This window comes from Nicotiana attenuata, unplaced genomic scaffold, assembly GCF_001879085.1.
Source record: "Nicotiana attenuata strain UT unplaced genomic scaffold, NIATTr2, whole genome shotgun sequence".
Taxonomy (NCBI): Eukaryota; Viridiplantae; Streptophyta; class Magnoliopsida; order Solanales; family Solanaceae; genus Nicotiana; species Nicotiana attenuata.
The window spans coordinates 444,036-459,109 of record NW_017670513.1 but is presented as its reverse complement, the minus strand read 5'-3'; the positions used below and the strand labels follow the sequence as shown (position 1 = coordinate 459,109).

General features: G+C 34.5%; 1 protein-coding gene across 1 annotated transcript; it reads right to left on the bottom strand.

Moving 5' to 3' along the window:
• Positions 1-10,701: 10,701 nt before the first annotated feature.
• On the bottom strand, positions 10,702-14,843 carry LOC109240428 (probable xyloglucan glycosyltransferase 12). Its single transcript, XM_019407074.1, has 5 exons — positions 12,973-14,843; positions 12,555-12,863; positions 12,102-12,392; positions 11,894-12,007; positions 10,702-11,774 (listed from the first exon to the last, which is right to left on the bottom strand). The coding sequence occupies exons 1-5, from the start codon at positions 13,741-13,743 to the stop codon at positions 11,148-11,150; spliced, it is 2,112 nt and encodes a 703-aa protein (XP_019262619.1). The 5' UTR covers positions 13,744-14,843; the 3' UTR covers positions 10,702-11,147.
• Between the last annotated feature and the right edge of the window lie 231 nt (positions 14,844-15,074).

Sequence of the window (15,074 nt, the reverse complement as noted above, 5' to 3'; positions counted from 1 at the left end):
CAGGAGTTGTAAGTCTTCCACCTTTCTTATCGTTATCCTCTAATTTCTTTTCTCCGAACTCGTATCCTTTTAGTGAGCTCCTCGAGCTATTTTCATAATGGTGGGGTCAGTCCCCGAGTCGTTTCCATTTTGGCCCTTTCGGGGCGTTGGTTTTGACGCGTCAATTGTTTTCATGTTCAGCTACACTCGGGGTCTTATTTTGACTTTGAAGTTGAGCGATGGCGATTTGCTGAGCCTGCAACATCTCAAATATCACTTGGAGGCTAACTCCCCCATCTCCTGCTCCTGGCATTCCTTGGTCCCCCGGTCGAGCATCCCTGCGTACACTCCCTTCGGGGTCTGTGCCTAGGTTGGTGTTTATAGCAATATGAGAACCAACATCAACTGGTTCCATGTTTGGCACTTCCACAAGGTTTACCGGTGGCACACCGACCCCTACATTGTTGTTCTCACCAAGACCTTTGTTGTCATGAATAGACGCGTTTTGTGTGCTAGACATACTTAAGCCTGAGAATCAAAAATCTTGACAAGAAAAAGTGTAAAGATAACGTGTGTAACGAGAATCAGTAAAGAAATAATCACTATTATCTTTAGCCTCACGGTGGGCGCCAAACTGTTTACCTCGAAAATACGAGTAACAATTAAATTTGATTTGTGGTTTTAAAGATACGTGATTTGGTTCAATACCAATTAATAATTAAGAAGTATGAAGTATAAGTGAAAGAGAAAAGTGAATCAAACCAATGTTACTCAGCAACAGTGACCTCGAGGTAAGCTTGGTATAATAAGAACAATAATAAAAGCAAAGTAAGAACAACAGAGCTAAAGGACGATGTTGTTGAAAAGCAGGAGAAAAAGTAGAGTATATTCTTTTCACAGTGACCAGATGGGGCTTACAAATGATTGGGGTTCCCCTTTTTATAATAGGGGAACCCTAAATAAGGAATATTTCTATTTATAGTAGAGAATATTCTTGTTACAGCTGTCTAACCGCCTAGTACAGAATTGTACGATCTTTCCGGGATTTGCGCCATGATCTTAGGGACGTGGCAGGAATCTAGCTCATTCTGTTACAAATCCACAACGGCACTATTTCGGGGTCGAGCACACCTGGCCTCGATATTCCTCGAACTCCTGTCTCCGGGCATTACTCTCTGTCTTCGAGCTCGAGTCTAGTCCATCGATTTCGAACTTGACCTCTCCCGGACTTGGGCCTAGGGCGGAACCTCGAGCTTATAAATCGGGGGCGTATGATTTTGACCGTATACAATAAGTTTCCGAGCAAGATCTTGACCATAATCCACTAAGAAGTTATCATATATACGAGGAATCAAATTGAGAGTTCGCTTTGCCATGAGCAAATTTATATATTAGCAAATTTAACAATTATTACACATCTTGTCGTATATTTTTTGTATTTATCTTGTATGTCGGTCATTTTTTGTTTTTTTACTTTGTCAACGAAATTTTTACCCATATTTTGTTTTATAAAAAAAATGATATCTAATATCCTATAACTTAGTATTAGTAAGGATAAGGTTGATATGGTATTTCAGAACTAAGATTTAATGATATCATAGAGTGGATTCGGCGGACTTATAAAGGGATTTTTTTTTGTTCCTATATAATATTTGGAATTTATTTATCAAAATTGATCTAATTTTGTATATTACGCGCCCTAAACAAGGATTACTTACAAATTATATACATTCCACCTTAAAAGGCTCCCAATCAATTATTAGTGCCTTCAATCAAGTTTAGTTACACCCTTTTCCTTTTTTCTATCCTCTCTCCCCTCTTATCTCCAAATCGAACTTATATTTAGGGATTCTGTTTGACAATTGTTCCAAAATACATCCGTCAAAGCCATGAGATACTGTTGAAGTTGTCATCTTTTTTTTTGGATCTTTTTTTCTTCTTTATTTTGCTGGTGGAATTAATAATGGAATAGGATTTCTGCGATCACTAATGTGTTGCAGTAATATAATGGTTTTTCTTTGCTGATAGTCCAGATAGGAAAGTACTATCAACACCAATAATTGACAGGTCACCACGTATCGACACACTGGAGAAAAAGATCATTTCATCAATGAGCAAGAACCAAAGACTGAAATTTTCGGACAACCAGGAGAAGGTAATGTCTCCAAAAGCAGGCGACGAAAAACCTATTCCAATGTTGCAGCTGAACAAAATTTAGTATCTCCTTGGACTTGAGAGAAGATAAAATCAATTAAGAAAAGAACAATATATGGTACATCAACATACAAATTAAAAACAAATTTCATACAAATGTAATACAAATTTGAATATCTGCAACAACATACATAGTAAAAATAAACTTCATACAACTAAATATATATTACACAACTTATCTACAACTTTAATATATTATTTCTACCCAGTTAAATACAACTACTGTATCATACAACTTAAATATAAATTTTATACAATATGTCTTTTGTATAAATTTTATATCTGATTCTATATATTTCGTCTGTGGTGTGTGCTTCTTCCTCTCTAAAATTTCAATCAAAACTTACTCTCTTCATACAATTTTGATGCATATCAACAACTTTATGTAAAAAGACAGTATTGATAACTTAAATATAAATTTTATACAACGATTCATACATTATACAACTATTTTTCAACTTTATACAACATTCAAATAAAAAAAAATATATAACTACAACAGAATACAATTTACATACAATTATAATACAACTTTACTACAATTTCGTAACTATATTGTATGTCATGTCTTCTTCTTCTTCTTCTTCTTCTTCTTCTTCTTCTTCCTCTTCGAGTTTCAATCTGAAATTCATCCAAACTCAAGTCTAATTTTTACCAAAACACCCTCAAAATAGAGACATAAACTCCAAACAATATTCTCAATTGTTTGCAACAACACCTAATCCAAATAAATAATAGATTTTGAAAACCCAAATTCGATTTCAAATCTTCAAAGCTTTTTAATGGCTGTCAATGGTGGAGGGTCAAACAGCTTCAAAATTTATTGATTGACAATTTCATTTGAACACCAATTGTGCAACATGAAAGGAAATTGCTAAGTTAAAACGATTGAAATCCATTGATGAATTCCATTGAAACTCTATACAACAAGAAAGCATAAAAAAAATAGAGAACATCAAATGCAGAAAAATTGGGGAAAAAAAATAGAAACAGAGAGAGAGAGAGAGAGAGAGAGAGAGAGAGAGAGAGAGAGAGAGAGAGAGAGAGAGAGAGAGAGAGAGAGAGAGAGGGCAAGTATAAAGGGATAAGGAAATAACTGATATTCCTTATTCAATTCCTAATATAAAGGGATACTCATTTAAATTATTTGTATATAATTGGTAAATTGTATATGACCATGTAATTAAATTAAAACTTAAGTAGGGAGGGTAACAAGGTTTGAAATAATGTATGGGAAGATAAAAATCCCACTTCGATCTTAACTCTAAAGTGAAGTGTAGTGGAAGAGATATGGGGAGAAATTCAAAAATATCCAGATTTACAAGTGGTCGTTCAAAAATAACCCAGTTTCAAAAGTAATCGAAATTTAGCCACTTTTCATGTAAAGATAAATCTGAGTGAAAATACTGTTCAAAACCCAGAAAATACGCCAGTATATTATGCTGGAGTTCCAGCATAAGTATACTTGAACTCCAGCATATTATACTCAGGGGCGGATTTACCTTGGTAGAAGCGGTGTCATCCGACACCGCTTTGTCGGAAAAATTTACTAAGTAGCATATAGTATATAATATGAAAATATATATGTAGAAAAAATGAGTGAAATCAAAACCACTTTGCCTGTGGTCCTTTTCGTTCCTCATATAAAAAAAAGTTAAATATATTCAATGAGGCTATTATAATTTCAATATGTGTAAATCTATTGCCCCGAGTTATTATAATAATATACTTGAATTAAGTTTTATTAATATAATATAAATTTTATTTCATCTAAAGTATAATGTCGTAAATGATATGTTCATATGTTCACTTTTTGAATATCGACACCGCTTACTGAAAATTCTGCATACGCCCCTGATTATACTGGAGTTCCAGGATAAGTATGCTGGAACTCCAGCATAATATGATGGAGTTCCAACATAAGTACACTAGAACTCCAGCATAATATACTGGAGTTCCAACAAAGTATACCGGTCCAGTATAAGATGATGGAAGTTCATACACAAGTGCTCGAATCTCCAGTATATTATGTTGGAACTTTCCGTGTGTTGGAGTTCCAGCATAATATGCTGGAAGTTCATACACAGGTGCACCGAACTCCAGTATATTATGCTGGACCGGTCTCTGTTGCAGCAAAATAGTGGCTATTTTTTATTGACTTGGTAAACGCTGACTATTTTTGAATGACCAGTCCGAAAAACTGGCTAGACCGTACTATTTTTTTACAGAGATATGAGATGGAGTATATCTTTGGGCCATATACATGCAAACCAATGTTAAGCAACCACTCTGGAAATCACAGTCTATGGCAAGCGCAACATGGGCTTTTATAACATTGATCAATAGCTATATGACAATGAGGCCACTATGAGAAAATAGAAAAAGGTCCAACATTTATACCATCGATCAATAGTTATAAGATGGAACACCAAAAACCCACCCACCATCCACACACTCAGAGTAAAAGAGGCCTGGGTTAGAGAAATGAGTCAGTCATCTTTTTGGAAAATAACTCATTGTTCAGGAAGTATTTTCATGAAGAAGGTTTTGAGGTTTGGTAGGTGAGTAACAAAATACTTTTCGAAAAAATATTCATTAAAAGGCGATAATAATATTAGCGAATCGGATATTACTTTTATAAAATCTTTTAGTATTAAAGATAGATAATCATGTCTAAGTGTTGGTTGGAGTGACATATGAAGTTACCTACTTCACTTCCTTATAGTGCCTTCTCTATTGTATTTGAATAATGCTTCATTCTAGCTAGGGCGTAAAAAAAAGCTTAAAATGGTAATTGAATTGATCCTTTGTACTGAGGACGAACTATGAGATGGTTTGAACCGGTTCTCAAACCTACCATCACTATACAAACAGTCTTCTCTGGCTAAAGTTGGCAAATCTAACTATTTTTTGTTACAAAGAGATATCGGATCAAGTGGTATCGACCCGATAATGCTTCATTGGTCTATTTAATGAATACTCCCCTAAAAACAAAGATCATATTGAGCAACAACTTCGAGACTTCTAGATAAAGGAAAACACTTTCCACCTTTCAGTGAAAGATGCTTTTTCTTAAGAAATAACTTATTTTCCAAAAAAAAATAGTTCTCGTCTTACCAAACCTGCCATTTTGTACGGATACAAAAACTAAATTACTAGTATGTTGCAACATAAGTAGTATCAAGTAGCCCACCATAATTTTTTTCGACAACAATCGGTAATTTCTTTTAGAATCTTATTGGATTGACTTAGGTTCTAAATAGGAGAAAGCGAATGGAGGAACCTATTGTATACGGGTAAAACCTGAGCAAGTAAGCACCCCGATTTTTGGATCAAACAAAGCAAGGACATAACTACATGGATCAAAGCTAAGAACCTCTCGTACTAAGGCCCGAAGGAAGTGCTTACCACAGGGATCGTCGAGACACCCCCCCTCCCGAATCTGGTACGGGCTCCAAGACCGAAGGCTCAACCAAACGGTTGCACATGACGAACGAAGGGTCGTAATATCCGCACCCAACCGGATATCACGGCGTGTATCTCGGCCTGTATCGGTAGCGGATCAGTGATTATCGGGGAAGAAGATTTTTACCTTTCTTAGAGTATTGTACTTAGGGTAAAACTCTCCTACTATATAAAGGGAAAGTTATTTTTCAATACACATACTGTGACACGCATATCAAGGCAATATAAACTTGTTTTCTCTGTTTCTAAGTTATTCAAAGGTTCTTATTCTTGTTCATAACTTTTCATATATATTGGCTACGAATCGAAGGCAGATAAATCGTTAACCCCACAACCGAGCTCGGATTCAATACTACCGCTGGTTTGGCGATTTATTCTATATTTTTATTTGCTTATCTAATATTATTAATTACTTGTATCGGATTAATCTACACATCCTTAAAACCGCGTATAAATTTAATTGTTATCGATTTTAAGAGAAAACACATACTAAAATGAAACCTTTCACCATATACTAATGTAAGATGGAAGTTTTGCCACTAACCTACGATTATTAAAAAATAACCGCAAACCCTGTCGGAGGAGCCGGGGGCCGAGTTTAGCCTTAAGCATATGAGTTCTTGTCAAATCACTAGCTTTTGTTCATGCTCTATATTTATATTGATAAATTTATTATATATCTATAAATATTTAACTGTAAATCTAATTATTATTGTATATATAACTTGAGGTTGCAACTGGAAGTCTAGTAGTATCTCATTAATGCCTCCTTTATTTCTAGGCTGTGATTCTTGTTAAATGGAGTAGTATGTACATGGTTTCAGTGGTAAAATACTTGCATTCTTGTGTTATAAATGATCATTATTATCCCTTCTAAAGTTGTTTTGGAAACTTTTTGCAAAAAGTAAAGACATTTCTTTTATAGTAACTTTGAAGACGACCATAAGATTGAACTCACATGGATAGACATTAAAACTTAGATAAAAGAAAAGTTCACAAAACCATGTCGGGTGGTGCCGACAGTACATTTTCGAATAATACAATATATTGCCTATAGAAGCCGGCAAATCACCTCAATTGGAATGAAAACATATGGCAAATTTAAGGTTAACGAGCTCCGAAATTTCGAAGCCAAAATGTTAGGCTTTATTTTTAGGACATGTCACATGAGCAAACAAACCATTCAATTAGGGTTGTACATGGATCGGGTTGGTTTGGTTTATATCAAAATCAAACCAAACCAATTATATCGGTTTGGATTGGTTCGGTTTTGTCGGATTTTTTGTTACTTAAATATTATTTCAATCTTACTTTGTAAAATTGTTGATAAGTAAATATATATGTAGTAAAAATTTGACAAACATGTTATCTATTAAAATATTCTTATGGGAGAATTTACTTAGTAACACATGATAGTCATCTTTTTAGTCGTCTGACAATAATTTATTTGTTGATGTATACTTTTAAGGTTAATCGAATTTAGTAATTAAACATAAAAATCAATATGATACCTAAATAATAATAATCACTTCAAATTCGAAAAAGATATAAGAATTTAATAGATCTTGACATATGAATATGGAAGAACAAAGAGATTGAAGCATTTCAGTGACACTTGATAAGAAAGTGATCATACAACTCATTATTTAAGGTTAATAAATATAGAGCACTTCATATTCTATTAAATATATATCACGTAAGAGAATCCCAAATATTTCTAGACATTTTTAAAGAAAATTCTATATAAAATTTTAAAAATATATACAAAAATCATATATTTATATGTCGGTTTGGTTCGGTTTTTTTTATTCAGTACCAAACCTAGTCGGGTTTTTTAATCGGTTTGGTTTGACTTTTCAGTTTGGTGCGATTTTCCGATTCGCTTTGTACATCCCTACATTCAATATTTCACGTTTTCCGATTCGATTTGTACGTCCTCCATTTATTTCACGTTTTAAATGTAAGAGCCCGATACTATTTTCATTAGATTTTGATAACTCAAAAGGGTAAAAGAAAATAGAAAACTTGACCACAGTTAGAAATTCTTGAGTAATTTTTTTTTCCATCATATTATTGACAGATATTATCTGTGTGAGTTTGCCCACATTATCGACCGCGAAGAAGCTTGTAGTACGTAAATCAACAACCTAACATAAAACTAATCAAATAATGATGAATTCTCACAACATAAAATACGTTTGAACATGTTCATCTAGATGGTGATAGACTTGAACATAAATTTGATTGTGAGAATTTATATATAATATATTGGATCCTAATTTGCTTGAGTCAATTTAACAGAAGAGTAGTGAACGTGACACTCGTTCGAGTTATAACTTTTGGACTGTCCTTGTGAATATTTGAGCAAACAAAATAGTAGTAACAAGCAAGTGATGAACTGGCAATTGGTAAGGGTAAGATACTCTATATCTAAGAAAGACACGTCAATATTTACGTGTCAAATTCACGGATATCAGGGAAGTTTGTTAAGTAATAAAACAAATAAACAATCAGCCAGCTATTTATTCCTAGTAAATAAAGACAGAAGGAAAACTTACAAATTCCTTCCTTGTACAAATAAAATAAAATAAAGTAGTAGTCTAATTAATTAGAATAAAATTGGATAAATAACAAGAAAGTTGAGCAAAGACATAGGGTAGTTAACAAGTCACATAAATCAAATTCAAACCAGTAGGTTGTGCCACCAAACTACACATCAATATTTCCTCTTTTTAATTTATTTAATTTAATGCAGTCATGTTCATGTTCATGTTTCCCAACTTCCACTTGAGAATACACTCTTACCACGTACTAATAATTAAGACCTCCATCTTCATCTTCACCCATCTTTATTACACTTCCAGCAACTAACTCATTAATTACATCTACTCTTTTGCCCTTCCTCTCTCTCATTTTGTCAAAATACATAGCTTTAGGGTTTCTATGATTTTACTTTTTATTTTTGTCATAGTGTCCTAGGCTACTTTACGACCACCTATTTCTTTTACTATGTTAAAGTAAGACAGTAACACGAATTTGCTTTTATTGACCTTTTTTAAAATTATCAAAGCTTATAGTTTTGTGATAAATGTGAAAATTTCTCGCGCAATGTGTAAATTCAATTCTCACAGTGTCCTTGTACCTTATTTTCCCCTTCCTTCCGTGTAACAGATTTTTTTTTTTTAAGCAAAAAAAATATGTGTTCATTATTAATCTGTCAAATTTGAAAATTGTGACTTGGTTAAAACATAATTGACTTTGTGAAATTTATGACAGGTGCTGTATTGTCTTTCGCTCAAGAAAAGAAAATCATTTTGCATTCTTGTTCTTTTTTCCCTTCAAGGGAGACGTAAAAGTGTGTCCATTTTTTGGTTTGGGGTTGGGGTTTTGGGGGGGGGGGGGGGGGTGTTTAATTAAACTTTTCATTAATCATGACCAAGTGAGGAAATTACAAAACAAGCTTAGCTTCGACAGCTAGTTCCTCTTGAATAAGCCTTTCTTAAAATCTTATGGATTATGTCTTAATAATGTGCAAAATCTGCTGCTTATGCAGTTAGCGATAACAATTTACTAGTTTGCGACCACTGCAGTCATTAATGGAAGAAAAATTAGGCCTGTATTAATTAGTGCGCAAGCTGTAAAATTTAACTCCTAGCTGTCTTTATTTGCAGACATTTCTAACATTTTGGTGAATTTAAACGTCGATTTTTTTAAATAATCACTGTACTTATAAAAAATCTCGAACTACGTACTGCAATTAACGCAGTACTTTATATATATAAATAGGTCTGTCTTACATATTTAAGATCTTCAACTTACTGTATAAACAATAATAGAGGAATTCCTTTTCCAGTAATTCTGCTGAAGTTTGCATTTATATCATGGACAACCAGCGAGATTAAAAAAGAGGTCGAAGAAAATAACAATGGAGTTGTTAGATATTTCAGTACAAGACACAAAGTTAAAGAGCATGCAGATAGAGTTGACTGTATTCAATCTACTCCTTGTCGGTGTTTACTAACTTCGACGACAGATAAGGTTACCAAAAGGGACAAATGGTTTCTAGACCCTCACATTCCTACTCAAATTTATCTCTATTAGGGGTACTATCGGAATTTCATGGCCAACAACTTGTAATACATTATCTAAACAGTTTTACTTACCTACAGTGACAGTCTAAAATAAGTTTTTGCATTATCAAATCATTCAATTACAACTGTTCATAACAATCGAGTTAAAAAGCACTCTAAGATAGACAACCTGTTGTAGAATGTTGATTAACATATTAAATTTTACTGTCAGTATATAAACATGTAGATTAACATATTAAATATTACTATCAGTATATAAAAGCAGAGACGGAATGAGGAGTTAAAGTTTATGATTTTTAATTTATTTTTTTTAAGTTAGTGAGTTCTAAATTAATAAGTTATATATATTCAATGCATTTTGTAAAACTAATACAAAATTTGAAACAAACATTTATTTAAAACTAATACAGAATTTGAACGGTTGAGAATGAGGTATTAAGGTTGACAGGTAATCGAAAAGTTTGTCCTAGTCTTACCATTAGTAGTCGTATTATTCTTGTATTTTCGTATATCTAGATTTTCTTTAATATACGTTGTGTATTCGCTTCCGTTATCCAGTCACCTTGTTGTTATTGTTCGTTGCTTCCTTTTCACTGTTCGTTGAGCCGAGAGTCTAACAGAAACATCTATCCTTTTCACTGTTCCTCGAGCAAAAGTATGCGATCCCCTTTTTTGTTTTACAGTATTTGAATTAAAATTACTAAATTCGATCAAACAGTTAGCTGACACTCATGGGTGGAGTATGTGAAAAACAGAGAAAACAACATAACAAATATTTTGAGTAACAATGTCACAAGAGGCTGATCCAAGACACTAAAACTAAACTGGTCTTTTGGTACTTGATTTCCAGGCCTTAAGAATATATCAATAGTCGACAGAAAGGTTTCCATATTGCCACCTCTTATAGTTGGTGAGAAAATATACAATGCTTTATACCTTGACAGATTCTCAATAGAAAAAGACAATGGAGATTTATATTGTGAAAAAGCAGCATGCTGCTATACTATTCAACTTCAACTAAATTCCGTGATTAAATGTTTCAACGACAAATTCTTCTTACAAAAGAATATAGCCCAAAAGAAAAAAAGAATCCAGAAGATATAAAGAAATTACATGAACAGAGTGGGAGGGTGGGTGCTTCAAAATGAACACTATCACCATTCTTAATGGTTTTCTCTATTCAAAGCTGCTGCATTTTCTTAACCATCTGCTCTTCTTGTCACAGCTTTAAGGGTTGGCAGAGAGGGAATTAAGTGCAATCAGCTCTCCACATATTTTCCCCATTCTTCTTCTTCTCATTTACATGAATGTACCAAGGTCAGGTTCAGCATCTAATTTCCAACTTGACTTTTCAGTTGAACTAATATATCCCTAACCTATGAACCCTACACCAGCGATTTAATCGACCTGCTCACCGATCAAGTCTAGTCCAACCAGCAGGAATGATATACCTTGAAACAGCAAGAAGTAAAAGTGGATTCCTTGAGCTGATAATAGGCTCCTCACCGAAGCTGTCAATAGCAAGAAAGCCAAGGCCAATTCTTTTGTATATATTCTGTTGTGCTTCTTCTTCTTTGATGCCTTTTTCTCCTTCTCCTTAATTTCCTCTCTCAATTCCTCCAAATCAGGCACTGAAACGCCTCGTTGGTGTTTCGGTTTTTCCTCGACTAACGAGGCAAGGTCGCCCTCCGAGGAACGCCCTGATTTCTTGGTGACTACCCATTCGTATGCACTTCCGAGTTGGAAGAGTCCTGAGACCATGGCATTGAACTTGGTAACGGACATGGTGTTCTCGAATAGAAGGTATGGAACGATGAAAGGGAAAGATTTAGGCGCCGGAAGTATATTGAGGAATGACATAGTGGCGGGGATGTAACAGACAACCCACGATGGGAGTGTTGCCTCAGGAATGAACATTGTCATTGGGAGGATTATGCAAAACAAAGTGAATGAATAAAATGGCAATATCAGCTTCCTCAAAAGGAAGAAAAGGAATATCAAATTGCCCTTCTTCCAAATGCTTATCTGCATTAACCAAATTGCATGCATTATTGCTTAGCCAAAACATCCAAAAATATGCTAACTTAACAAACAGAATTGGAGATCACTTAAGTGGAAGCATTCAGAATATGATCATATTATACCTTTGATTTAATGATGGCAGGTAAGCAGAGACGGAACAACTGCATTGGCCCCGAATGCCATCTATGTTGTTGCTTCCTATACGCTTCATATGATTCCGGTAACTCACATTGGCACTGAAGTATTAACAAATTCTATTAAGCTTCACTCAAAACAGAGGATTTACAATAAAGGGATACCGGAGATTATAGCTTCTAGCAGTGAGTTTACCTCAACATCATTAAGAAAGACGAATTTCCAACCGTGAAGATGAGCCCGAACTGCAATGTCCATATCTTCAACAGTAGTTCTTTCTAACCAACCACCAGATTCTTCTAATGCCTTTATCCTCCATACTCCAGCAGTCCCATTAAAGCCAAAGAAATTCAGGAAAATACCATTCACCTGCTGCTCCACTTCAAAATGAAAAGCCAAATTAATGTGTTGCAGTCTTGTTAGTAGATTTTCATCCTTGTTCACAAAAGACCACCTTGCTTGAACCAATCCTAGGTCCTCATTATCCTACAATTGAAAGTCAAAAGGATACATAAACTTAATAAAACTAACACTCATATGAACACATTTTACACTAAGTGATAGCAGTATTAGAATCATAGAAGCATATAATAAAACCATACAAATATCACATGGGGTTAGAATCCAAGATTGAAGAAAATTGGATACCTTGAAATAAGGAACGGTTCTTTTAAGAAAATCAGGAGTTGGCTGAAAATCAGCATCAAAAATGGCAACAAATTCATAATCTTGGACATAGCTGCAATTCATTGCTGACTTAAGGTTACCAGCTTTATAACCTTCTCTAATCACTCTATGCCTGTATATTATATTAGCACCTTCCTTTTGCCATTTATGCACCTCCTCTTTGATCAATGTCTGAGTAGTAGGATCATCAGAATCATCAAGAATTTGAATCAAAAACCTTGATTTAGGCCACTCCAAACAACACACAGCAGCAATAGATTGCTGATAAACCTGAGATAACAATTCCCACCGACACAAAATTTCACAGCAACATTAATACAACCACCGACAACATAAAAATGAGTTGTTTAAAAATAATCTTGGAAATTTTAAAGTTTACCTCTTTTTCATTACACATAGGGATCTGAACAAGAACCATAGGGTAGTAACCACTAGCATCACCAGATTCCAGATCCAGTGGACCCTGTTTAGCCACTGGCTTAATCTTCTTAATCTTGATCCAAAAACACCCTAAACACAGTACTAATCTATCCACACTCTGGATAAGGAAAAGCACAATGCAAGCATTGGCTAAGAATTGAAGAGGAGGGGCAAGATATTCCACTCTAATCAAAACCCACTTAGAATAAAACGAATCAAACACACTCTTCACAGCTAATGGATTTGCGAATGTGTGAAAATCCAAAGAGTATAAATACTGCAGTTGAAGATCTGGAGCACTAAAGTGCCAGCCTTTAAAATATGCAGCTATTTCAAAACCTAACAAGATTACCGACAACCAAAGGAAGATCTTTATGCAAGTGTAGAACCGGTTCTTGCCAGCTGGGTTGTCGGAGTCAGTCCTCCCGGAGGCTATACGGCGGCGGACGGCGGCGCCGAGGCTCAACAATGCTGATGCTATGGAAGTTAAACAACCAGCAGCTTTATGAGCTTTGAGTAAAAGAACCCAAGTGAGCTGTTTAGCATTCTTGTTTCGGACTTTTTCACGTTTGTATGGAGACATTGAAACATCATCGTTTGGTAATAAAAAGTCATCCTCGGACGGTCCTTCAAGCTCAACCATTGACCAATTGTTTGGATTTTCCATTTTTACTACTACTGGTGTACCCCTATGAGTCTCTTTAGCCCACCAGTTAAAAGATGGTGCCATTTGTTGAGTTCTTGAATTAGACCCAGATGGGAAAATGAGCCTTACAAGTTGTAAAGATTGTAACTTTGAGTATATTTCAGCTCAAATTAACACAATGTGGGCAAACCCAAATGGAAAAAAAGTAAAGGGTCGTTGAGTTTAGCACACAAAAATGCTATGATGAGTCCATTGCAGAGAATCCACAGTAAAAGAGATAAGAAGAGACGCGTGTGAAGGGGAGGGTAAAAGATGTAAAGGCGTCTCTATTTCACGAAGACAGACAGACACAAAAACACACACACACGCAGTGGTTATAAGGGGATTATGAAATTTTGCAAAAGAGTATATTGAATGTAGAGAGAGAAAGAGAGGAGGAGGAGGAGGAGGAGGCTATAATGCTCTATGATTTGGTTGAAGATAGTACTACAGCCCCTTGGATTACAGCTTGCAGGGGAAAAATAAAAAGGGATTTCAGAATTTTTTTGTAATAGAAAAAGATGATTTATAGAAAGAGAAAATAAAGGCAAGAAGAATGGTACTAGTGTTGTTGTTTATGGTAACAGCTCAACACGTCTTTGATTTTGATTCCCAGTATTCAATAAAAATTGGAAAATCAAAAAATTTCAAAAGGAAATTGACAGCACGTTCTTTTGTTCAATACCACCACTCTTTTTTTTTTTTTTTGATTTTCCAAAAAAAAAAATTACCAGAGTGGTTTTATTCCTCTCCTTTTTTCACCCTTTCACATGACCAACAACATCAAAATGACCCAAAATCAAATCGGACATAAAACTTGTGGGCTATTATGTTTTCTCTTTCCTTTTCCACCTACTACTCCTTTATAATAATGCATATATAATAATGAATCAAAAGCAACACCCCAGAAAAAAGAATGAAAAAACAGAAGTGGAAACTACCATTACGGATATTATATTCATAATAATAACATAATACGTGGATATTTGTAGATAAACAGAGATTCAAATGAAGTTTTTAGGGTAAAAATATGGACTGTAAAAGATCTTAAGAAGCTTCAAGTCCTCCTTTCTTCCTACTGGGATGTAATATTTCTGCGTGTGAATTTCATAAGGTGAGAAATCAAGATTCAAGATCTGTCTTTTGGTATAGGACAATATCGTATCTAGCTAGATATCAAGGGATAAAATAGTGAGAATATATATATATATATATATATATATATATATTAAAATAGACAAAAGAATTTGATAGAAATACGGGTTTAGTATTTATTCACACACGAAAAGAATGTAGGAGGAGGATGAGATAAACCAGCTGAATTAGCTAATCATCAAACTTTAACTTGCAATGGCATAGTCATTAGAGAGATATAA